The sequence below is a fragment of the Chiloscyllium plagiosum genome, unplaced genomic scaffold, assembly GCF_037043375.1.
Source record: "Chiloscyllium plagiosum isolate Xiang-an unplaced genomic scaffold, Cpla_swu_hap1 HiC_scaffold_4, whole genome shotgun sequence".
Classification (NCBI taxonomy): domain Eukaryota; kingdom Metazoa; phylum Chordata; class Chondrichthyes; order Orectolobiformes; family Hemiscylliidae; genus Chiloscyllium; species Chiloscyllium plagiosum.
In genome coordinates, this window is record NW_028270142.1 from 100,165,089 (window position 1) to 100,190,144 (window position 25,056).

The 25,056-nt window shown below is 39.3% G+C and overlaps 1 protein-coding gene across 5 annotated transcripts in view; it reads left to right on the forward strand.

The window, feature by feature from the left end:
- The window catches only part of ripk2 (receptor-interacting serine-threonine kinase 2), a 51,386-nt gene extending 26,714 nt beyond the window's left edge, over positions 1-24,672 (forward strand). For 3 of the 5 annotated variants that reach the window (XM_087986519.1, XM_087986523.1, XM_087986521.1), the window contains exons 4-12: positions 1,634-1,791; positions 5,626-5,675; positions 7,908-8,069; positions 12,152-12,237; positions 13,776-13,856; positions 15,328-15,396; positions 15,810-15,957; positions 19,615-19,818; positions 23,855-24,672. In XM_087986519.1, coding sequence (XP_087842645.1) covers positions 1,634-1,791; positions 5,626-5,675; positions 7,908-8,069; positions 12,152-12,237; positions 13,776-13,856; positions 15,328-15,396; positions 15,810-15,957; positions 19,615-19,818; positions 23,855-24,213 — 1,317 coding nt within the window. In that variant the 3' untranslated portion in view covers positions 24,214-24,672. Of the gene's footprint in view, positions 1-1,633; positions 1,792-5,625; positions 5,676-7,907; positions 8,070-12,151; positions 12,238-13,775; positions 13,857-15,327; positions 15,397-15,809; positions 15,958-19,614; positions 19,819-23,317; positions 23,597-23,854 lie in introns of those variants that run through there. The other 2 variants (XM_087986522.1, XM_087986520.1) reach the window with 2 other exon arrangements.
- The last annotated feature ends 384 nt before the right edge of the window (positions 24,673-25,056 follow it).

A 25,056-nucleotide genomic window follows, 5' to 3' on the forward strand; every position in this document is an offset into this window, starting at 1 on the left:
CCATTTTCCACTCAGGTGTTGGATGGCGAGACATGATGTTTGCTCGTGACGGGGGTGAGGGCTATTTGCATGCATTGCTCTACCCAGCCCATGTTTTCTAGATCCAGCTTTCACTAGTAAGGCCCACATTGGTGACTCCCTGCTCTTTTAAATCTTCAAGGATTTCCATGGTATGGTCCTTTCCTTCCTTCCTTTTGAACAGAAAGCGAATTCTCACTAGCATCCAACTTGGTTGTTAACACAAATCAGTCCTCTTCTGCTTTATCACAGCAGTATCTTCTTTGTCTCTATTGAGTTTCAAAGTTCTGTGCATAGAATGACCTGGTTACCTTCATGGCAGCATTTGACTGTGTAAGAAACTCTGGTAGGTTTGCGGTCATTGGAACCAGAGGAAACTGCTTCGTTATCTGAAGTCATACATGCATAATATTCAAGGTCATTACCAACATTTAAACCCCAACCATTGATCAGAAATGGTTGGGCAACAATGCCTTAGTGGTTAGCACTGCAGCCTCACATTGCCAGGGACCCGGGTACGATTCCAGCCTCTGGCAACTGTCTGTGTGGAGTTTGCACATTCTGTGCGGGTTTCCTCTGGGCGCTCCAGTTTCCTCCCACAATCCAAAGATGTGGAGGTTAAGTGAACTGGCCATGTTAAATTGCCCATAGTGTTCGGCGGTATGCAGACTAGGTGGTTAGCTAGGGGTAGATTTGGGTGGGATACTCTTCAGAGGGTCAGTGTGGACTTGTTGGGTCAAAGCGCCTGTTTCCATACTGTAAGAATTCTATAATTTAAAAAATTCGATAACCTGAAGTGGACCAGTTCCATAAAACACTGTGTGGTTAAAGGCACAGGTCACAGATGTAGAATCCTGTGGCAAATATATTTGCTCCCAACTTGCCAAGTCCTGTCCACCATCTACAAGGCATAAGTCAGGAATGTGAGGTGATGCTGTCTATTTGCCTGTATGAATGTGACTTTAAAAATGGGTCCAGACGCTCACCACTGGACAGGATAAAATAGTCCACTTGATTGGCACCCATCCACCACCTTCAACATTCACCCATTTTACCACTGATGTAACTTGCTTGAACGGTGTGCCATCCACAAGGTGTCATGCAGCAACTTGCGACAACACTTTGCAAATCACAGCCTTACTCCGAGAAGGACAAATCTTTCAGCTGCAGGAGAAGCATTAACTCCATGCTTCCCCTCTAAGTCACACACAGTCTTTTATTTGGAAATGTATCACTATTCCTTTGTCATTGTTGAATAATAATTCAAGACTCCTGTAACAACTCTGAGGGAGTCTTTAGCACATGGACTGCAGCCGTTCAAGAAAACAGTGCATACTCTCAAAAACATTTAAAATTGGGTGTTGGTACTGCTGATAAGGCAAACTTTCAACGTCCCATTAATGAATGGATTTAAAAAATAATTGTTCACTGAAATGGCTTTTTAGTTTCCTTCATATCCCTTTTACAGTGCTCTGATGTCCCCATGCTCTTAAATCATGTCACAAGTTCACCTTGTGGTTTTCTTCCATTTAAACAATGATTTGACTTCCGTGATTTAAAATGGCAGCATGTTTGGTTAGCTGAGTTCAGAGATGAATGTGTGTTCTTTGTTTAGATTGCAGACTTTGGGATGTCAAAATGGCGACGTTTAACCATGAGTAAATCTTCAGGCCTTAAATCCCCCACAGCTGGAGGAACTGTTATCTACATGGCTCCAGAGCAGTATGAGCCGAACAAAGCAAAACGTGCAGATGTGAAACATGACATGTACAGGTACAGTGAGATGATTTCTTAAAACATGGGAACTGAATAAAATATTTGTTTTGAATGGTTCACTCATTATTGTTACCTGCATAAGACTAGAAGATTTCAGAATTTGGTGTGTGGTTCATTTTGTTCTAGTTCATATCCTCCTAATATTAGGTCAGTTTTGGATAGTATCAAATTAACATTTTAATACCACCACATTCTGGTGTGAGGCATTTATTTTCTTGGAAAGAATTTGCTCGCAGATAGTTTGCCATTTGAGGCAACTAAGTTATTGTTCATGCCTTCTGACGTTTTATGTTTGTAATATGATGCATGGATTTGACTAAGTCACCCCTCTCTTATTCTGCACTGGCAATAAAGATTTGGTTAAAATGTTAAATTGAATCTTGCTGTCAACATACTGTAAGCACGATCCAAGCCATTGAGGCTCTTGGTAAAACCATGCAGAATGTACCAACGCAAAAACCATGACTGATTGAATTCTCCAGCACCAGACTGTAATATTGATGTTAAGATAGAAGGAGGTCCACATTGTTAACTGCGTGGCAGTCAAACTACAGTCTGGAGAGGTCAGAGTGAATCTTCAAAATTCTGTTTTTTTTCTCTCCTCGCTCTCTTGCTCTCTCTCGCGCTCTCTCTCGCTCTCTCTCTCTCTCTCTCTCTCTCGCGCTCTCTCACGCTCTCTCGCGCTCTCTCGCTCTCTCTCTCTCTCTCTCTCTCCCTCTCCCTCTCCCTCTCCCTCTCCCTCTCCCTCTCCCTCTCCCTCTCTCTCTCTCTCTCTCCCTCCCTCCCTCCCTCCCTCCCTCTCTCTCTCTCTCTCTCTCTCTCTCTCTCTCTCTCTCTCTCTCTCTCTCTCTCTCTCCCTCTCCCTCTCTCTCTCTCTCTCTCTCCCTCTCTCTCTCTCCCTCTCTCTCCCTCTCTCTCCTCCATGCGGACCAATAGATCAAGGTATACACCCCTCAGACCATTTTCAAGCAGTTCTTCGTCTCCTCTCATTCTAGTCTTATGGAATCGCAAGGTATGGTTAGTCACGAAGGAGTCCAGTCAGCAGCCAACTCACCCTGGAACCCCCCTTCTCTCAAAGACTAATTGACCATTCCTAAAGGCTACAATGTGCTTGTGTATCAAAGGAAGAATCATTCTGATATGGTTACAGCATGGAGCAGGCAATCAGACTATGGTCAGGAAATAATGTTCTGTGAATTTTTGACTTGGAACTAGGTACAGACGTGATAGCCTGAATGTTTTCCTTCTGTTCTGTAACAGTCCTGAGATTCTGTTTAACTCTCTGCAAGAGCATCATAGCTCCTCCCCAGTGGACTCCCTAATTCACACCAACACTTCAATGATTTACTTCTTCAGTGTTTATCCAAATCCTTTTTAACCCATGGTTTCACTCACCTGGGATTCTTTCTCGGCCTCTCTGACAATTTTCTAGATTCTAACCATCTTGATCACTTACACAAATGAACGTAGAAATAAGGACAGGGAAAAAATGAACCATTCTACTGAGACTTGCATCCCGACATGGAAAGTATCTCCTTCCACTCCCACATAGCCATACAACCTCCTGGGACAGGCAAAACAAAGTAGGAAAAAAACCTGAAGTTTGAATTTCTGAGTCATGTCAGCTCAGAGTTCCGCAGTCGTGCAATTTCCCAGTTAGAAATGTTTCATGTAATTGGCAAGATTTCATGCCATCATAATTTTAAGTTCCTCATTTAGTGTTTACAGTTCTATACATTTTTGAAGAGTTCCTGTAGTTTGCTATATTTGACAAGCTGAGATATATGTAGCCACAGTTATGCTTTCAGAAATGAATCTTTATATTTTTTATCATTTCAGCCTCATTGACTGTACTGAGACTTTCTGACTTATTTTAGCTGTTAGTGTGTTTCCAGTGGAAGTAAAAACATCTATCTATGAATCAGTAAATTAGGCAATAGTCTAATCTTTAAAAGTATAAAGTGGTGTTTTTGAATAGGAAAATATATTTGCAGGCTGGCCACGACACGAACACATTTTCCACGATCATAACTTTTTTTTAATGTACCAATGGTAGGGGATGATAGGCCTGGGATTTTGGGACAATTTGTGGACTGTCATGACAAATGTGACGAGAAGAGAGCAATTACATCTGTTAACCAGGAGGATCCCAGAAGAGATTGCCTCGAATTAAGATCCAGATTTCGGATTGCCAGTCACTGGAAATAGTCAGAGCAGGGTTCAAATAGTGTATCTTTATTGCAAAGAGATAGGAATGCAACCATTAGCTAAAAGCTCACTGTGAATCAATGTAGTGATGTGTCCTTTTAACACTAGGAAGGGGATTTTAAAAAAAAAAACACATTCATAGGATGTTGGATCCATCCCTAATTCCGCAGAGGGCAATCAAGAGGCAGCCACATAGCTGTGGGTCTAACATCCCTTCTAGGGCATTAGCGATAGGTGTTTATAGTTGTTGCATGACCATCGTTAGACTAGCATTTTATTCCAGATATTTACTGAATTTACACTTCAATCATCTGCCATGGTGGGATTTGAACCCTTAGGACCAAAATATTAGTCTGGGGTTCTGTTACTAGCCCAGTGACATTACCACTATGCCATTGCCTTCCAGTGTTGTCTCAATTCAGTAAATATACAAAACCTCTCAGAAAAATGCCAGATCATATTGAACCAGGGCAGGTTTAGAGAAATCTGAGTGAGTAACCTGTTCTAGACTGACAAATCTGGATGTACCCTAATTTTAATGAGGCTCTCTACCTCAAACTTTAGGAGTTATTTGAAATTTAATGGCTACAATATGGGGTTCCCAAGGCTCAGGAACCCCAGCAACTAAAGGAAAGTAGAAGCAGGCCAATCCAGTAGGTGAGGGTTTTCCGTGATGTGGAGGTGCCAATGTTGCACTGGGGTGGACAAAGTCAGAAGTCAAACAACACCAGGTTATGGTCCAAAACGTTTCTTTAAAATCACCAAGCTTTTGGAGCAGTGCTCCAAGAGTGTTTTTCCAACATTGCACATGGGCCAAGAGGGGTACAGGAATCCTTCCCTCTGAGCCTGACATCAGGTTACACTCCAACTGTAATTGATCCCTTCCTACAACCGGCTAACTTTCCCTGCGCATAATATTTTCCGTCAGTGGAACCAGAGGCAATTGAAGAAAATGCTATATCTTGTGACCAAGTCTGACCAGGCCTCCCCCCTTTTTATTTATATTTCAAGATCACACATTCCATGAGAAGGAGCAAGAGAAGAGTCACTTAGTCCTATTGAGCTCATCTCATCCAGATATAATGCAGCCTCAAAAACCTATCTCCACAATCCCTTTGTCAACAGGGCAAAAAGAAGTGGGTGGGTAAAGTCTGATAACATCCCAGGACTACCAAGCAAGTCCACAAAGCCACATCAGCTCAATTCTTATCAAGCAGCTAATAAGCAGAGTATCTTAAATTTTACATATTGCTGAAAAGAGGGAGATGTTGCGGAAATATGTTGTCTCTTACTCATCAGGAAAATTGCTAGATAAGTGCAGGATGAAAAGATTTTGCAATATATCTTTTTGTGCAATATTCAATTTCTATTCTTGTAACTGACCTTAACTGGAAATATGCGGTTTAAATATTTCAAATATGCTAAACTGTTTTAACATTTTCCAATCAGTGTTCCTGAAAAAATTTATTTTTAAAAATATTCTGCTGCATTTCTACATTTTTAAGTTGCTTCAGGAAGAGCATATGCAGAGTGATTGTTACACAAGTAACAAAGGGAAATAACGTTTATGCTTTGTTAGCTCGTAAAGCCTGTGCTTAAATATGCTTTGTTCCCTTTTTGTAGCTATTCAATAATAATGTGGGAAGTCCTTTCAAGAAAACAGCCATTTGAAGGTTGGTTCCATTCAATTTTCATTTCAGACCTTCTGCTAACTTTATCCTCTAAAAATGTAATTGATACGTTTGAATCCATCAATTTCTAATCATCAACATATTTAATTATCAGAACAATAGGAACCACAGGTCAGGCAGCCTGAGTGAGAGAAAGCTAGAAGAATCAGTAAGGAATGGCAACACAACATTTTGGATGGCTGTTGGGGCACAGTGGTAGTGTCCCTGCATCTGAGCCAGGAGATCTGGGTTTAATCCCACTGCCTCCAGAGGTATATGCCAGCATCTCTGCGCAAGACGATTAGAAAGTTTCTTAATCGGACAATTTAAAAAATCCAAATGTGGCAGTGCACAGTTAGTATTGCTCTATGAAAAGGAAACCATGAATACCGTATCCGTTGTGAGTTTTTTGAGGAAGTTACCGGCAGGTTAGGAAGGAAGGAGTATTTTTAAATTTTCTTTAGAAATTCAGTAATTTTTTTTAAGATTCCCTACATTGCAGAAACAGGCCCTTCGGCCCAGCCAGTCCACACCGACCCTCCGAAGAGTAACCCACCCAGACCCATCTCCCTCTGACTAATGCATCTAACACTCTGGGCAATTTAGCATGGCCAATTCACCTGACCTGCGCATCTTTGGATTGTGGGAGGAAACTGGAGCACCCGGAGGATGTGTGCCGTACAAAAGCTGTTGCACATGATAAATGCCCATGAATTTGAGTTCTTTGTTTGCATAGCTGGAGGATTGATTCAAGGTTGTAAACACAGTAGCAACAAACCCCTTACCTTCATGTTTCAGGCTATTGTGGTGCTGCTCGCATCAGAGCAGAGAGTTGGTCATTTACAATCTGTTAATGACTTCGATGAAAGGATGAAATGGAATGTGTTCAAGTTTGCTGTCATAAGGCAAGCTGTGAAAATAACATGAGATTGCAATTTGAAAAGGGCTATTGAAAAACTACATGAATGAATAAGAAAATGAGATGGAATATTTTGTGGGGGGATATGAAGTCACTCATTTTGATAGGCTAGAAAAACAGAATATTTTGTAAATTATGAAAGAAATTCATGAAATGTTATTCAGAAGGTTTTGGATCTCAAAACACAATTAATATGAAGGTACAGAAAGTAATGAGCAAGACAATTTTTGACTGTCATTGCTAGGGTTTTGAATGCAAAGCTAATGAAGTCTTGCTACAATTATATAAGACTTTGGTGTGTCTTCACTTGAACTACTATGTGCAGCTATGGCCTCTCTACATAAGGAAAGATATATTTACTTTTTGAGGAGATGCAAGGAAAAAAATCACTCCTCTTTTTCTGGAGATAAGACAGTTGTCCTGTAAGGAGCTATGGAATGTGATTTTTCTATATTCTGGATTTTGTGAGAATGAGACACAATCTTATTTTAAACATTTGATTGAGTGTTTTGACTGGGTTGATGCTGAAAGGCTGACCCCTGTTGCTGGAGATTTGAGTGAATAACCTAGGCCAACACTGCAGCAAAGTATTGAAGGGAGTGCAGCAAGTGCTGTCTTTCAGATGAGGTGTCAAGCTAAAACCTAGTCTATTCTCTCAAATGCTTATCACACTATTCAAAGATATATTCTCAGTATTCAGGCTAACATTTGTCCCTGAGCCAACGTCACCAAAAACAAAATTGTGCAATCTCTTTCTTTCCCCTCATTTGAGAGATTTCACTATATGCAAATTGACTGACTGCTGCATTACATCAGTGAATTTTTAAATGCTTCTGAACAGCCTCATCAGCTGTGAGTGCTTTGGAAATTTGTGGAAAGTACAATTGCGCTTGCCGTTAATTCATCCTTGTTATTAAAGGTAATTTGAAAAATTGCATAATTACGGCATTCGCAACTTTTGTCCAACCACAGTGATGAGTATTTAATGCTGTATTATGTGTTTTGATAACAATGAATATTTTGTTCGCGAAATCATATTGTTGATACTTTAAACAAAATGTCTGCATAAGACAACTTCTATTCAGTTAACATGGCATCAGCGATGTAAAATATGGAATACTTTATGTGAAATGTAATTTTGCAGCTACATTTCTTACCTCTATAGTCTTTTACTCCATTTTCTAACTTTTTCACATTTTGAATGTAAAATATTTTCCTTTGGCTAATATTAAGATCCTGAAAATTTCAATTGATATGAAAAAGTGTTAGCTTACACTGTCAGTTAAGTTTCTCCTTTGTAATTCTCTCTTTCCTAGATGCTACAAACCCAGTGCAGGTCATGTTCAGTGTACTGCAGGGTTCCCGACCTGACACCAGTGAGGAGAGTTTATCACTGGACATCCCCAACCGGGAAACACTACTTGGGCTGATGATTAGCGGCTGGTCTCAAAACCCTAATGAACGGCCTTCCTTTATTAGTAAGTTGCTGCAAATGTGCAGTTTGTGAGGAGAATAAGACATTGTTATTTGCAACCACCCAACATGGTACAAGCATAGGGTCATTAAATCACTATCAACTGCCATTCTTCAACTCTTGCCTGATTTAGTCATGGCTTGGTTCACATTATTAGTTCAGTGTGATTTGTTATTGTCTTAGTTTAAACAACATTCCACTTCTCCTAGTAAATTCTAGACCCATTATCTGATTCCTGGTCAAACCCAACTGCATGTGTTTCAATAAAACTGACTTTCATAGCAAGACAAAACTCCAAATATGGAATTGGTGACTGATTCTCTTGGATCAGAATCCAAAATACCTTCCTTCCTTTTCAAGGTGAATATTCTAACTGTTTTCTCATCAGGAAGAGAGATTTGGTGGTGTTCTAACCAGGGGGTCATTATTGCTCAGCTGAGGGGGTGAGGTTGAGAACATCGGACCTTCATGATGACCTCAACACATGTGGAAATTGAACCCACACTGTTGGCATCTCTCTGCATCACAAACCTGCCATCCAGCCAACTGAACTAACCTAAAGGTAGAAAGGCAAGTTTTGAGAGGGATGCAACAGTTTGCAGCAAGATATTTGACAAGTTAAGTAAGTGGGCAAAAAGTTGGCAAATGGAGTATGATGTAGAAAAATATGAAGTTGTCCCTTTTGGAAGGGAGATCAAAAGAGCAGAATACTATTTAATTGGAGAGAAACTTTAGAAAGCTGCAAGTCTAAGGGACTTGGGGATACTTGTGCACGAAACACAAAGTTAGCACACAGATGCAGCAGGTAATCAGGAAGGCTAATGGAATGTTGGCCCTTATTTCAAAGGAGTTAAAGTATAAGAGTAAGGAAGTCTTTGTTAAAACTGTAAAAGGTGTTGGTGAGACCACATCTGGAATGCAGTTTTGGTCCTCTTATTTAAGGAAATATATCATTTCATTAGAGGCAGTTCAGAGAAAGTTCACTAAGATGATTCCTGGTATGGAAGGATTGTCTTATGTGCAAACAGATTGGGACTTACTCGTTAGAGTTTAGAAGAATGAGAGGTGATCTCAGTAAAATATAAGATTCTTAAGATGCTTGATATGGTAAAAGCTGAGAGCATGTTCCCCTCATGGGCGCTTCTCAGACCAGAGGGCATAGTCTCAGAATAAAGGGGTGCCAATTTAAGACTGAGATAAGGAGGCATTTCTTTCCTGAGGGCTGAGAGTCTTTGGACCTCCTTGCCACAGAGAGCTGTGGGGGAAGAGTTCTTGGGTATATTTAAAGCTGAGATATATTGATATGTTCTTGATCAATAATGGGAATCACAGTTTATGGGAAAGGGCAGAAAATTAAACAAAGTGAAGAATGTTCGATCAGCCATGATCATATTGAAAGCAGGCTTGAGGTGCTGAATGGCCCACTCCTGTTCCTATTTCTCATGGTCTAATGGACACCCTATAGCCAACCTTCAATCACTCTCACTCATCTTATCATTCTCCAGAATGTGGGTCTCCTTGCAAGCAAGGGCTTTCCCATCCATGAACATAACCCAGCTGACGTTGTTGCATCCAGAGCCTGACCAAACTGGCTGAAATCTTGCTGAAGTATGAAGTACCCTTCCTGTTGTATAGTTCCACTACATACCAATAAAGTGGCATTACTCCAGCACTAGATTGACACTGATGCTGTGCCTATGATCTTTTTTTCCTTTTCCAAGATTTCTGCATTCAGCTCATCACCATAAAGTCTTCATTTTGCATCCACCTCTTAAATCAAAGGTAATTCCTCATTGCTCCCCCTCCATGATGTTTTAAAACAACTAGTGAACCATTTTCATATTTCAAGTTTCAGTTAAATTGCCCTTCACTGTCACTTCTTTGGTATCTCTAGTGGCCACTGAACCTCACCCTAGATGCTGTGTTCAATCTTGCAATTCTGTGAGGGTTTACAACCTTCAAAGTAACAATGAATATCTTCCTGATTTCAGTTGCTTTTAAATTTATTTGCCCAGCATATTTCTTTCATCCTCTGAGACAGAAAAGCCACTTCCTCCTGGAGTTGGTCTCTCTTAAATCCAATCAAATCACTGACTTATTACTCCCTCCTTGTCAGACCAATTTAATATCTACAATTTCCTGTAAACTGAGTCATCAAGCTATGATTCCAAAACACATTGCATTAAATCAATGTGATGACTTGAAGTTGTTTTGAAAATGTTGGTGTAGCCACATTTGACCTTATTAAAGTCTTGACATCCTTGCCATACATTTTGCTGCATCTTTGAAAAACAGAGTCTTTTGAATATCTGTATTTCTACTGGTGATTAAATCAGCCAAAACAAACATTCCTGAGCACTCTATCACTAAACTGGATTGAAAATGAAATCATTTATGCACCAGCACTTAAACAAGATCTGTGGAAAATATTATTTAATTATATGCTCCTTTTTTTTTCATTTGCATTGTGATTAAAATGTCAATTTTTTTCACATGGAAAAACTTTACTCTCCTCTATATTAAGGAACTGTTGAATCACAGACTTTACAGAACTTGTGGTTATCTGGTCGGCATGGCCTGTACTGTTGCTTACAACAATAGAGAATTCTATTGGAAGAATACTTGCAGACCTTCCCTTTTTTTTTTATACTATTTAGAAGTTCTTTTACAAAGTTGTTTATTTTTTAAAATACGTGTTTCCAACCTGTCAAAGCATTGGGAAATGAAATATTTGAACATCTATTTCTGACTCTGGTATATTCACTAAAAGAGAGATTCCCACGATCTGCTTTGTCAGTAAGATGACCTATTTCAAGCTGTATAGCATTCCCTGACTTCATTCCTGCCTCAATCCATCCGCTGAAGCCTTCATTTAATCAATTGCTATCTCCAGCCGATTCAATACACTCCTGGCTGGGTTCCTAAAGCCTGCTCTCCATTGAATGGAGGTCATCCTTATACAATGGGATGACTTTGGTTAAACTGGTGGGTCACCCGGTTTGCCTTTCCATTGGAAACTTGATGTTATTCCAAGGTAACTAGGAACCTAACTGGCCAGCATTAGACATCTTTCTGAATTGAGCACCTACAGGGGTTGAAGTCCCCTTCCCCCAGTTGTTCTTGGGATGGAAAGGGTTGACTATAATTGTCGCACCCGAAACTAATTACAAGAGAGCAAGACGCTAATGGAATCTCCATTCAGCACTCTCCCACCCAATCACCCAGAGATCTCACCACCTCAAAGGTGGCATTAAATTCTGCTGTATGTCTCATTCCATCACCCCCGTACTTACTGACCCCATCGAGCAATGTCTTAAGTCCACATCCCAATTTTCAGTTCCCTCCATGACTTGGTCCTTCATATCTCTGCAATATCTCCGAACTCCATAACTCCCCAAGAAAGCTTCGCTCAGCTAAGTCTCATTTGGTCATTTTCACTGCACTGCTGGCTCTGCTTCTGGTTGCCTATCCATCCCCAAGGTCTGGAGATCCCCACCTTCAGTCCCAAAAGTGGAAGATCTGGAGGTGGGAAGGCAATTTCATTGTGCAGAGTGGTGGCATCCCAGACCATGCCACCTACCTCCATGAAATTAAGTTCTGAGCAGGAAGGCTGAAGCTCAACCTTTTCACTCCACCTGCAAATTGAAATTTTGGGTGGAATGCAGCCCGGAAGATAACATGCCCTCAACTGGTCACTTAAGAGTCAGACACAAATACTGGTGAAGACTCAAAGGACTGGACACCGGGTAGGTGAGTTGCTGCAATGAAAGTCGATTCAATCTGGGTCATGGACAGTTTGGTCTGGCTTTTAATGTAAGGTTTTTAAACTAGCGAAAGATGAAGTGTCATTGCTCAAATGTAATTTATATGTGGAATTCCTTTCACTTTTACACTGGCGTAGATGATTTCAGATGAATTGCACTGAATTAAACTCGTACAATCTTTCCCTGCCACATAATCTCTGTAATCGTGTACAGAAAAATTTCTCTAGTGTCCAGTAAACAAGATTTAGATTAAATATTAGGTTTCAAAATTTAAAGATAATATGAGAAACCATTAATCTAAAACCTCTTTCTGTTTATAAAGAATGTCTCATGGAATTGGAACCAGTGGTTCGAGCATTTAATGAACTGACTGTACTTGAAGATGTTTTATCACTTAAAAGAGTAAAAGTAAGTGGATTTTAATTTTTTTTTCAAAGTGGGTTGGGCTTCTCTGCTAATTGCTAGGGTTAGTATGTAACAGTCAGTTTTTTTTTAAAATTAGCCCCTGGAATTCCTACTAATTAACCCCTGTGGCCATCAGATTTTAAGTTGAACTTGAACTTGGATCTTGAGGCCCAGGGTAGGGATGCTATCCTCTGCTGCAGTTAAGTTTTAGGTTTTGAAATGAGCCTGTTTGAATGTTTTATCACACACCTCCATGGCAGGTTTGATTGAAACCCAGACCATCAGGTCCAAAGTTGGGACATTATCACAGTGTCACAACACCCCTGGATTAGAATTAGGTTTCATGTTGACAGTTATACATAACATGTAATTAGTGCTGTATTCACTTGAATCAGCAACTTGTTTTACATTTCTCGATACACTGATGTATCAGAACAATTGATGTACAGGGGAGAGGTGGCAGATAGAGATCCCTGGTGAGAAATGACATTGCAACCTGGATAGGAGGTATCTGAGAGGTTTTTTGGGAGAAAAGTAAAAGAAAAATAAATCTGGATACTTGCTCACCTTTTACTGAATTAGAAGAATGGAGCTAAAGGATACACAGATTAACATGATAAAAGCTAACTTTGCAACTTATCAGGACATACTCCTTCATTCCAATAAATGGGTGATACGTCAAAAGAGAATCCAATTAGAACAGTGGAGGCAAGAAAAAAATAAACAAGAGTCCTTTTAAGAAACAGTTCAATACAGTCGATAGGAAACATTGTTATTTTGAAGTTGTGTAAGTAAGATGGACTGAATGGCTTTACTCATTTGTAATTATCTTGTAACCTGGTGCAGTCTTGTGAATATCTTGTCAATAGAGTTATGATGCTTGATGCATTTTAAAGCAAAGTAAAAGTTAGTTGCAGGTTGCATGTCCAGTACCTTGGATGAAAGTTGGGTACAGCATCAGTATAAGGATTTAATCCCAATTGAGTGTACATTAAAATTATTTTACTTTGCAATCCATATGGGCTGCAGAAACAGAACTCAGTTGCTGATGCCAACATGGATCACTAACTTACTGTCCGTATGGTTAAGTGTTCTCTTTTTTTTTTCACGGGTTGAGAGCATCACTGGCTAGGCCTGCATTTATTGTCCATCCCAAATTGCCCAAAGGGCAGTTAAGAGTCAGCCACATTGCTGTTGGTCTGAAGTCACATGTAGGCCAGACCAGGTGAGGATGGTAAAAACATTGTAGTTTCCTTCCCTAAAGATAATTCCTGAACCAGATGGATTTTTCTCAACAGTCAACAATAGCCGTTTATGAGACTCTTCTTTCCAGATTTTTATTGAATTCCGATTCCTCTATCTGCTGTGGCAGGATTCACATCTGGGTCCCCAAAACTTACATGGGTCTGTGGATTAACAGTGATTAATACCACTGGGCCATTGCCTCCCCATTTATTGTTTAGTATTCTGGTAAAATCAGTAGGACATTTAATTATGATTGAAACAAAATTTAGTTTTTTATTTTTCTTTTGCAATTATAGGGGAATTTTAATTCAAACACGTTTTCAGCATCATATGAAAAAGTCAATGGAGATTTGAAGTCACTTAATATACCAGTACAGGTAATAAACATTTATTTTACTTCTGGTATCTGTTTCTTTTAAAGGTGTAGTGAACCTGAAGTATTTTTTAAAGTACTTTGACATTAGACTCTTGATAAGAATAGTTCCTGTTATGTACATGTCGTCATAAAGCAGAAATTGGAGGGGAATGGGGCATATTATTGTGGGCCTTGTTTTGTACAACTTAAAGGAGAATTTAAAATTGAGGAAACAGTTGGCCCAGTTGCAACATATTATAAAAGCTATAATGAAAACTATTTGAAAATGTAACTAGAGAAGTTAGTATTGAAACTAAAATACCTTATGGCTTTGCACCAGGAATGAATTATGCCTGATTAATTTCTCAAATTTATCAGTGCAGTTAAAGGGAGTTCTTATGAGTGAAGATGCTGTTGTGTTATCGTTTCATGAATAACAAAGCAATAAGATAAGTTGTAATGTCATGTGACTTCACTAGTTAAGTGTTCGTGTTGTTATGAAATTGGATCCTATATGTCAGAGAATCTTGCTCTGTAACTTACAATCATGTCTGATGAAGCAATAAATATAGTTTAACAATCAAGTCATCTGGCCTGACCTCGTAGCAAGACCCAAAGAACCCACATGAGAAAATAATAAAACAGTCGTGGTGCTCCTTTCAAGACTGAAGGAAATGTAGAAATATCCCTAAGTTGCTGTTAATTCTAATTAGTTAAGGATACAGTTGATACAGGTGAGAATCAAGTCATTGTCAGCTCTGAAGGGCACCACTGGGGAGGGCAAACCAGTGAGGACCATGTTCTCAGTAAACAAATTGGGATGGGGAGAGGGGGAGTCCTCACACATTCACCTTAGCTTATCTGCAACTACTTTATTACACCTATCATCCAATTATTCCTAATTCTTTCTGCTGCCATCCTCTTTGTCTTCCAGAAAAGATCTATAGCTTTTCACCTCTGATCAAATGGCCAAAGTACTGGTGTTTTCTTATCCAAATATAATTTTTAGAGTTTTTATTTGTTCTTGCAATTTGAAATACCTCTTAATTTGTCCATGAGGTTTCTAATGCATACAGAAAGATAAAAGAATGTAGCATCTTATTAGTTTTGTTTCTTGGTTATGAACTCAAGTTTCCTTGTTGGTCACCGATTCTTCTTCTTCACAACATAATGTCTGGCTAACTCTGTCTTCCTTCTATGTTCTACGTCATATCTGCCATCTTCTCTTATTATTTGTCCTAAGTAGACAAACATATCGACTTGTTCCAGTGTGATACAATCCACTGAAATCTTAATTTTAATTTCTTATACATTCTTCCACATCAGCATTTAATGTTGGAGTTCATACTCAACCCATAGTCTAAACATTTAGCTTTTACTTGCTGTATAATATTTTTTCTGAGTTTTTTCTGTGTGCTGGTTGAATAACGTTGTTAACTGTACACAGCCTTATCATACTCCCCTCTTCATTTTTCGGTTTGTCCCTTTTCTAGGCTGATGCTGGTCCCAAGATCAGTTTTCTTAACTTTTTATGTTTCTGCTTATTCTGTTCTATCCAAGCAGTAAGTATTTCAGGTTTGTTGACCTTGTTTGCTTTGTGAGCATTACAGTTCTTTTAGGTTACAGAGCTGCTGTAAATAAAGTGTTCAGAGAGCATTAGCTTCCTGTGCTGTGGAAAGCACCTGTAGCATGATGTGTGAGTGATTCTTTCCTATTGATCAGCAGAGAAATAGCCACACATGTAATGGCCTTGCTGGCTGCCAGATCACTAACCTGTCAACAGTCCGATTTAAAAACTTATCTGTTGTTACCAGAGACAGATTTATTGTTATATAACATTACATGAATTGGTAGATAATGTTTTAGCACTTCAGACCTTTCACACTTTACTAATACTAAAGTGATTTGGTATCTGTTTAAATCATGTTTTCTGTCTTTTTGTTTCCCCATTTAATTTGTTTCTGTTGTATGCCAGGCTATGAATCCAGAACCACATTCCTTGTCCTCCCATCAGGAAGATATCTCCTTTCGGCAGTCAGCTGGAGTTCTCCATCAGTTTCCTACAGCTCCCTCACTTCCAACGTACAACATTATGCCTTCGGTATCAGAAAACAGTGATATCAGTAAGTAGAGCTGATATATTGCTTGCTGTGTAGCTGGGAGTAGAGTGAGTCATTAAAACCAATACAGAGGTGACCAGGCATGAGCTGCCTGAGGAAGAATTGATAAGGAAGGAAGAGGCCGTAAGTAGATTGCTTTGAGAAATGGTGAGGGGTGCAGGAGCAATAGTGTAGTGAGATGATTCAGGGATTTTAGAACATGTATCATCTACAAGATTAATTTGTGGTGTTACTGAAAGGAATGAAGTGAGCGAAAAGATGGTGACACTTGAAGGAAAATTGGAAACACAAGGAATGGATCTAAAGTTTATTATTTCATCAGTCACTTTTAAAAGTCAGGAATTTCTGAGTGAATGTTTGCAAGTGGAGTAGCTATTTAGAGTAGTGATTCCCAAGCAGAGGGCTTGCAAAACACTTTCAAAGGGTCTGTCACCATGATCCCATGACTGACACTACCATCTTTCAGTCTAATCCTGAATTCAGCTCATTTGCTGATCAACAGGTAAGATAGTTAGTTTCATACCAGTTATGTGACTCCTCATGGTCTCTCTCTTACTCACTCACTAACTCACTCACTCCACGCATGCTGTAGTGTTCCTACCTTTTGAGTCAGGAGACCTGGGTTCAAGTCCCAACTGCTCCAGAGTTGTGTAATAACATCTCTGAACAGGTTAATAAGAAAATATAAAGCCATATTACCGACCGTATGTTTAATAGTTTTCAGATCCAACAATAGAGGCTGTAAAAATTACTGTTGTAGATTCTACTGAACTGAGAATTTGTCAGTTAATTCTGGTGTCGGCAGGTTGTGACATTAAACAGCCACTAATGCTATGTGGTACCCATTCTGCCATTTGGACAAGAGTGAATTAATTAACACTAACAAAATCACTTGAGCTGAATGTGCAGTTCTTACTTTTCAATCCATCTGCTATATTCTTTCAGAGCTTTCTCTTTGTCAAAATTGTAAAATAAAAGCCGCGAACAAAAAAAAAGGCTCCATAGTCATCTTACCTAATGGCACTTCCAATAACACATGTGACCTGTGTGGAAAAAGGGAAGGTCTGAAGTTTTGATCACAAAATAAGGTGCAGGCAATATCCCAGTAATGATGAACGGAAGGGAGTGTGGTAGTGATATGGGATAGAAGTGTCAGCAGACAGATGCTGTTCCCTGTAGCCATGACCCTTCTCCATTGCCAGGGCCAAGAATCTTCTCTGAAGAGGCAATGACCTTTGGAATGGAGGGGGGGTGAGATTTCAGTTGTTGTGGTCCACGTATGAACCTACATCATAAACTGAATCAGAAGTAATGCTTCGCTGAAAAGTGTTGAGTTAGTATTCAAACTGAAATACTGAACAGTACAATTAATTGTCTATTAATTATTTGCAATTTGCTAGTGTGCTGTTGAGAGAACCACACATATGTAGAATAATGTAGCAATATGGGTAAAGACAAACCGAGATAGATAACAAGTTTAACAATGGTTGGAAATTACTGAGTAAGATTCATGCAGGGAATAGTTGTACGAAATGAAATTAGAGTCTCTACCTGAATGATGCCCGATAAGATAGATACATTTTTATCACAAATAAAGGTTGGCACGGTGGTTCAGTGGTTCGCACTACTGCCTCACAGCACCAGGTTCCTGTCTGTGTGGAGTTTGCACATTCTCTCTGTGTCTGCGTGGGTTTCATCCGACAATCCAAAGATGTGCAGGTCAGGTGAATTGGCCATGCTAAATTGCCCACCATGTTAGTCAGGGGTAAATATAGGGTAGGGGAATGGGTTTGGGTGAGTTTCTCTTCGGAAGGGTGGTATGGACTTGTTGGGCCGAAGGGCCTGTTTCCACACTGTGTAGAGAATCTAATCTAATCTAATCTTAGAAAGGTAAATGGTTTAGATTTAATTGCCATTATAGAGACCTAGTTACAAAAAAACGTAATAGTTACCTTTTGAGTTGTAATTATCTGTAATAACATTTTGTATTATTTTAATGATTTAATTTTCAGCCTTTGGATGTTTACCAAAGCTTGTTTTTTTTTTTTCCCTATGAACTTGCGGTTTTAGTTTTAGCAATTGGACTTTAAATGCTATGCCTCTGAAACAATTCTACTATGGCCTTGGGTATAAATTATAATAATGGTTTTCAGCTCTTGGATGTAGACAAAGCTCGGGAACTGATGGTCTACATAATAGGTATGAAATGAACAGCTGTAAGTTAATGGATGAATTGCACGTGATTTTCCAAACCTTCTTTATGTTTGGGAACAGTCCAAATTTGACTGGAAATAAAATTGGAAGTTGACAAATATAAAGTCACTTTTCAAGAAATTAGGAGTTAACTGGGAACTACAGGCCACATAGTCTGATATCAGTCATTAGAAGTCCCTTGGAATCTATTATTAAGGAAGTCTTAACAATGCATTTAGAAAAGCATAGTATGATTAGAACAAGGCAAATCAAAGTGAAATTTTGTTTGAGGATGTAGCAAGTGGAATAAAGGATTCCCATGGATGCCAGTACTCTTGGATTTCTAAGAAAGCATTTGTTAAGGTGGCAAAACAAAGTTGAAAGGCAAAATAGAGATTCATGGAGTTAGTCGTAATGTATTAACAAAGATAGAGGATTATTTAATGGACAGGAAGCAAATAGTAGGTATCAGAGCATTGACGTTAGTGCTAATTAGGATATATGCTACATTTTGTCAAGGAAAGGAAATGAGATGTTGTTAAGGAGAGTCTGGGAGTGATGAATACATGAATGGTTCAGATGTAGAAAATGATCATTTAAAGTCAAGTGATATGATGGAAAAAAAAATTAGGCTTTGGGTGCATGTCTTCAATTGAGAACTGTTGTGTTTACCTGAGAAGAGGTTGATAATATCGATCTTTAGTCTCCCCAACTGGTATAGCAAGAAGAGACCAATCATTGTGGTTACTAGCAGCAAATAGCTCAGGATGAGTCATTTTAAGTGAGAAAGTTATCAATACAGAGCTGATCTCCCCATGCAGCACCATGGGCAGCATCTGTGCAACATCAATTGTGCTCAAATAAATTTCTGGCTGCTTGTGTATTCTCAGCGCCGTGTATAAAACTTCTTTGCATTGCATTCAGGGCACTCAAGCAAAATAATGAATCTATTACTTTTACTCTTGCATGGAATCCATCACAGGGAAGGTTAATATTTATCTATTCCTAGTTGTTGTTGATAAGTGATGGTGAGTTACCTTCTTGAAACACTGTAGTGCATTTAATGTGGATGCTCCTGCGATGCTAAACAGAATTCCAGAATTTGAATCTAGCAACAGTGAAGGAATGGCAAGATAGTTCCAAGTCAGCTGAGGCAGTGTAACTGATGTAAACTACTATGTGTTAGTGCACCATTATCATTTAAATACAGGACTTTCAAATGTAGGTTTTCTTCATGTTTCAGTCTAAGTAACACCAGGTATGGTTCAAAATTAGTTCACATTTTGAATGTTATCTTAATGCCATTTCTATGCTTATGCCATTACCTTCTGCAGACTTCCAAAAGGATGTGGTCTATATTTCTAGAAACTTCTATTAATTTTCAAAAAAAACATACAAAATAAGGAGGAAAGCATTTTAACCTGTGTACATAATCTTTTCCTGCTTCTTCTGAATATCTCCTCATAGGAAGCACAGATGAAAATGTTTTGTCTAGTTTAAAATGTCAACATGATGAACTGTACACACCATCTTTAGTCACACCCAGTGAAGAAGGCAGTTTGCCTCAGACGATGATATGCCAACCAGATGACACATTTATACCTAAAAAGGTATTTCCTGAAAGTGAACCAGACAGTGGATCAGGATTGATAACGTTCCAACCTTGCTCTGGTGAGTACAGATGTACCGTAATTAAACATGTAGAACTTAATCTGTGTAATTATGATTGAAGAAACTGAATTTTTGTATTGCTAGAAAATTGCAGCTAAATGTAAAATGCATTTGTGTTTTATGCTGATCTCAAAAGTTTATATTGCTAGAAGCTATGATTTCACTTTATAGTATACAAGTAACATGATTAATTGGAATAGTGTGAAAGCAGAGACATTGTTAGAAATGGCTGAGCTGTGAAATGGAATGGATTGCGAGAAGGTCAGTTTATGAGGGATTTCCCATCTTGCATTTTAATTTACTTTTATAGAAATGATGACGTTCAAAAGGCTGTATGGGCTACTGTAGTTCTCAATTTTTTTTCAAAGTCACAATATGTCATAAAATATTTATAGGCTGGTGTAAAAATGGCATGTTGTTCACTTGTTAGCTGGAAAAAATGTAAAAGCAGAGTATTACTTAAATGAAGACAACCGTGGAAGTTGTAGCTGGGGAATTTAGGTGTTCTAGTGCATGAGTCATAAAAGACTAGTACGTAGTTACAACGTGAAAATTAAGAAGATTAATATAATGCAATATTTGAGAGGTATTGAACATAACTTTTTACTTATATGTTTAAATCATGTGGGATATTGGTGACACTACATCTCGAATACTTTATTCAATTTTAGTCTCCATGTTTGTGGAAGGATGTAAATCATTTGGAGATGGTTGAGGGATGCATTCCTAGATCGATACCTGAAATGAGTGGGCTGTCTTTTGTGAATATGATGAACAGGCTGGAGTTTAGAAAAGTAAGAGGTGATTTGACTGAGGTGTATAAGATCCAAATAGTCTTGATAAGGTGGATATGAAAAGAATGTTTCTGGTTGTGGGCGAGTCCAGAACTAGGAAGAGCATTATTTTTAACATCAGATGTCATCCTTTTAGGATAGAGTGATAAGGTTTCTTCTCCACTCTTAGGGTTGTGTGATTTTGGAAGTCCAGAAGGCATTGGAGTTGGGAGTGGCGGGGGGGGCGGGGGGAGTGATTAATTTATTTTTAAGCAGAAGTTGAAATATTCTTGTTATGCAGAGGAATCAAAGATTATTAGAGGTAAATGGGAATGTGCAATTCAGAAATCTGAGATCAGCAATGATAATAGTGAATGGGAAGGCAGGCTCAAACTGTCAGATGGTCTACTCCTGGTCTTATTCTGCATGTTCATATATGTGTAAATTCCGGGATACAAATGTTTGATTCGGGTAACTATACTCATTACTTCATGTGAACATTGCCTTATGAATTAATTCCAGTATACATTACCACTTCATTTAAATCATTAGATATTTCTAGTGTTCCGATTCAATGTTGTCTTGTAAATTATCATCTGATCACACTCATACAAATGAAAAGTTTTTTTCAAAATTGAAACTTGAATTTATGGTACCTTTAAAATAGCAAGTCAGGATAGGAATATTTGCCTATCCTAGTGATTTTTGTTTTTTTTTGAACTCCAAAACTGCACTTTTCAGATGGCTTTAGAGCTTACGGATATCAGCAAGCATTTGCAAATATAGTTTTTAAATATCTGCAATTATGCAATCTTGGACTTGTAGAATTTGCACTTTTTAAATTTCCACTGAAAATCCTAAGTCAGCCACTTTTCATCAAGCAAATGAAAATGGTTCCCAATTTTGATTAAGCTTGCCCTCAAATTGATAATCTGTAGACTTGCATGAGTTAAACAAATTTGCCTTAAAATGCCTCTAGAGAGCTCTTTGGATCACATCTGGACTAGAGTGGAGCTTCCACTTGTAACATCTTAAATCCTGGAGGCTAGCACATTTCAACAATAAAGTACTGCATTTGGGGGTGCCCACATATTTAGAAATGGGATTTGGCAGTAAACCCGGCTGCAATGTAAATGGATGGCTGGAGTTAACAGGAATCCAGGGGCAAACTGTACATAGGTTGGGAGTCAGACCTATCCCGTAGGAAATGGTTGTGCTTGTTGGAGGTCAGTCATTTCAGCTCCAGAGCGTGTCTCCAGGAACTCCACTGGATGTCCTAGACCTAACCATCGTAAATCGATTCATCAATGATTTTCCCTCCATCATAAGATCAGAAATGGGTATGTCTGCCAATGATAGCACTGTGTTCAGCACCATTCATGATGACTCAGATACTGAAGTAGTCAGTGTTCAAATGCAATGAGATCTAGACAATATCCATGTTTGAGTTGAAAAGTGGCAAGTAATATTCACCCCACACAAATGCCAGACAATGACCATTTACAATAACACGCAGTCTAAAAGACATTCTATCTATGGCCTCCTGACATTCAATGGTGTTACTATCACTGAATCCCCTTTTCACCATCCCGGGGTTACCATTGATCAGAAATACAGCTGGACCGACCATATAAATTGGGTGGCACAGTGGTTAGCACTGCTGCCTCACAGCACCAGAGACCCGGGTTCAATTCCCGACTCAGGCGACTGATTGTGTGGAGTTTGCACGTTCTCCCCGTGTCTGCATGGGTTTCCTCCGGGTGCTCCGGTTTCCTCCCACAGTCCAACGATGTGCAGGTCAGGTGAATTGGCCATGCTAAATTGCCCGTAGTGTTAGGTAAAGGGGTAAATATAGGGGAATGGGTGGGTTGCGCTTCGGCGGGTCGGTGTGGACTTGTTGGGCCGAAGGGCCTGTTTCCACACTGTAAGTCTAATCTAATCTAAATACAGGAGAGGGTCAGAAGCTAGGAATGTGGCAAATGACTCACTTCCTGACTTGCTAAAGCCAGTCCATTGTTAACACAGTATGTGTTAGCGGTGTGATGGAATAGTCCCTACTTGCCTGCATGGATGCAGCTCCAAATACACTCCAGCTTGATAGTATCCAGAACTCAATTTCTAGGATCTACTCCATCAACTTGTGGTACTCAGTACACACTGCTCCTACTATCTACAAGGTGCATTGCAGAAATTCACCAAGGATCTGGAGACAGCACATTCCAAACCTATGACCACTTCCAACTAGAAGGACAAGGGCAACAAATATATGGGAACAACACCACCCGCAAATTCCCATCAAAGTCAGTTACTATCCTGACCTGGAAATATCTTGTCATTCCTTCACTGTCGCTGGGTCAAAAATCCTGCCATTACCTGCCGAATAGCACTGTGAGTCTCCTTACAGCACATGGATTGCAGCAGTTCAAGAAAGCAGTGCACCAACACCAAGGGAACACGAAAGGCAACTAGGTACAGGCAATAAATGCTGACCAGCCAGTAACATCCACCTCCCACTGAGAAAAATAAAACCAATATGATTAAATATTGAAACATGGTGCTTCCTTGTTTTTAATACGCTAGTGCCTTTGAAAATAAACCTTCCATGGGCTTAACCATAGTGGTTGCAAGAACATTCAGACATCCTTGATGTTTATAACATTTTGTCTAACCTTCATGGTAATGAGTCAGAAAATCACCAATGGAGATGCATAATTCCAAATCCACAGACACATTTAAATGCGAGAAGGGTAGGGAGAGGATAAATTCGGCAGAAACTGAGGAGCCACTAGAAATACTGTCCCAGCTCGTCCATCATCGACTCGAGTTCTCTACACTTTGGATGCTGGTCAAGTCTACACTGAGATGTTTGAACGTTGGTTTCTGCCTCAAAAAGTACAGACCCTAAAAATGTATAAAACACTACCATTGGCTGACTCTTGAGCAAACAACTACAATGCAGGTATCTCAATCTTTGCACCTTTGTTATGTTTGTATTATGGAGAAAGTGAGGACTGCAGATGCTGGAGATCAGAGCTGAAAATGTGTTGCTGGAAAAGCGCAGCCGTTCAGGCAGCATCCAAGGAACAGGTGAATCGACGTTTCGGGCATAAGCCCTTCTTCAGGAATCCTGAAGAAGGGCTTATGCCCGAAACGTCGATTCTCCTGTTCCTTGGATGCTGCCTGAACTGCTGCGCTTTTCCAGCAACACATTTTCAGCTATGTTTGTATTATGACCCATTTATTGATGTATGCCTTGCCTGCAGGTTTCATCACAGAGTGTGTGTCTCACGGTTTGGCTCACCAGTGGATTCAAAGCAAAAGGGAGGATATTATCAATCAGATGACAGAGGCATGTCTGAATCAAGCCTTGGATGCCCTAATTTCCCGTGACTTAGTAATGAAAGAGGATTATGAGCTCATCAGCACCAAACCCACAAGAACAGCAAAAGTCCGGCAACTTTTGGACACTAGTGACAACCATGGAGAAGACTTTTCCAGAGTTATTGTTCAGAAGTTAAAAGACAATAAACAGATGGGGCTTCAACCTTATCCAGATCTGTCTTCAATATCTAGTCCATCCTCTTACTTGAGCCTGATGTCAACTCAACTCAAAATCAAATGACTGTTATTCAGACAAAGCAAAATGCTGCAGATCCTGGAAATCTGAAATAAAAAGAGAATGCTGGAAATATTCAGCAGATTAGGTGGGATCTACGTACACAGTTAATGTTTTCAGGTCAATGACCGCTGTTCAGTATTCTCTGAGACTGTCATTCAGGTTTTTTTCCTCAAATTTTCTTTTGTTCTGGGTTATTTAAGCAATGTCATGGTGGATTTATCATCAGTGTATTTGTACTGTACTGAAGCTGTACCAATTGAAAGTACGATGTTGTAGAAGTTGGTATGGTTTTCCTTTGACCCAAGAGTTCATAACAGCATTCATGTAGTCAGGTGACTGCTCCTCATTGTTGCCTATGCTTATGATTGTCTAGACTTCTTCTTTTTGAGTTTGTTAATGTACTTTTACCAAACTGTTTCATTGAATGTTACCACAATATAGAATATCTCATCTTAAAGGGAATAGAGGCTTATATTCTTATTATTTCCTCACTGAACTCCATTGATTTAATGGCTTCCCAATAAGATGACCCCACAACCTTGATGAATGAATATGTTACCTTACACCTGAATGTTTAGCAATAGATTTTAGATGGTCTCGGGCAGGAAAATGCTGCTTTCTATCTTTTTCCAAAAACTAGATAGTTATTATCACTTGTACAGAAACTTATAAATTTGGGTTAACCGGGAGAACACCGTAGCGGTTTGAGGGGAAAAATTGCCTGTGCATGCATTAAAATGGAATGGGCATATATAAAACCGTAGCAGTCAGAAGGCTTTCAGCAACACTTAATTGCCAAGTTAATCCTTTTGAAAATGTTTGTCAAGGATAAAGGGGAGTCAGAAG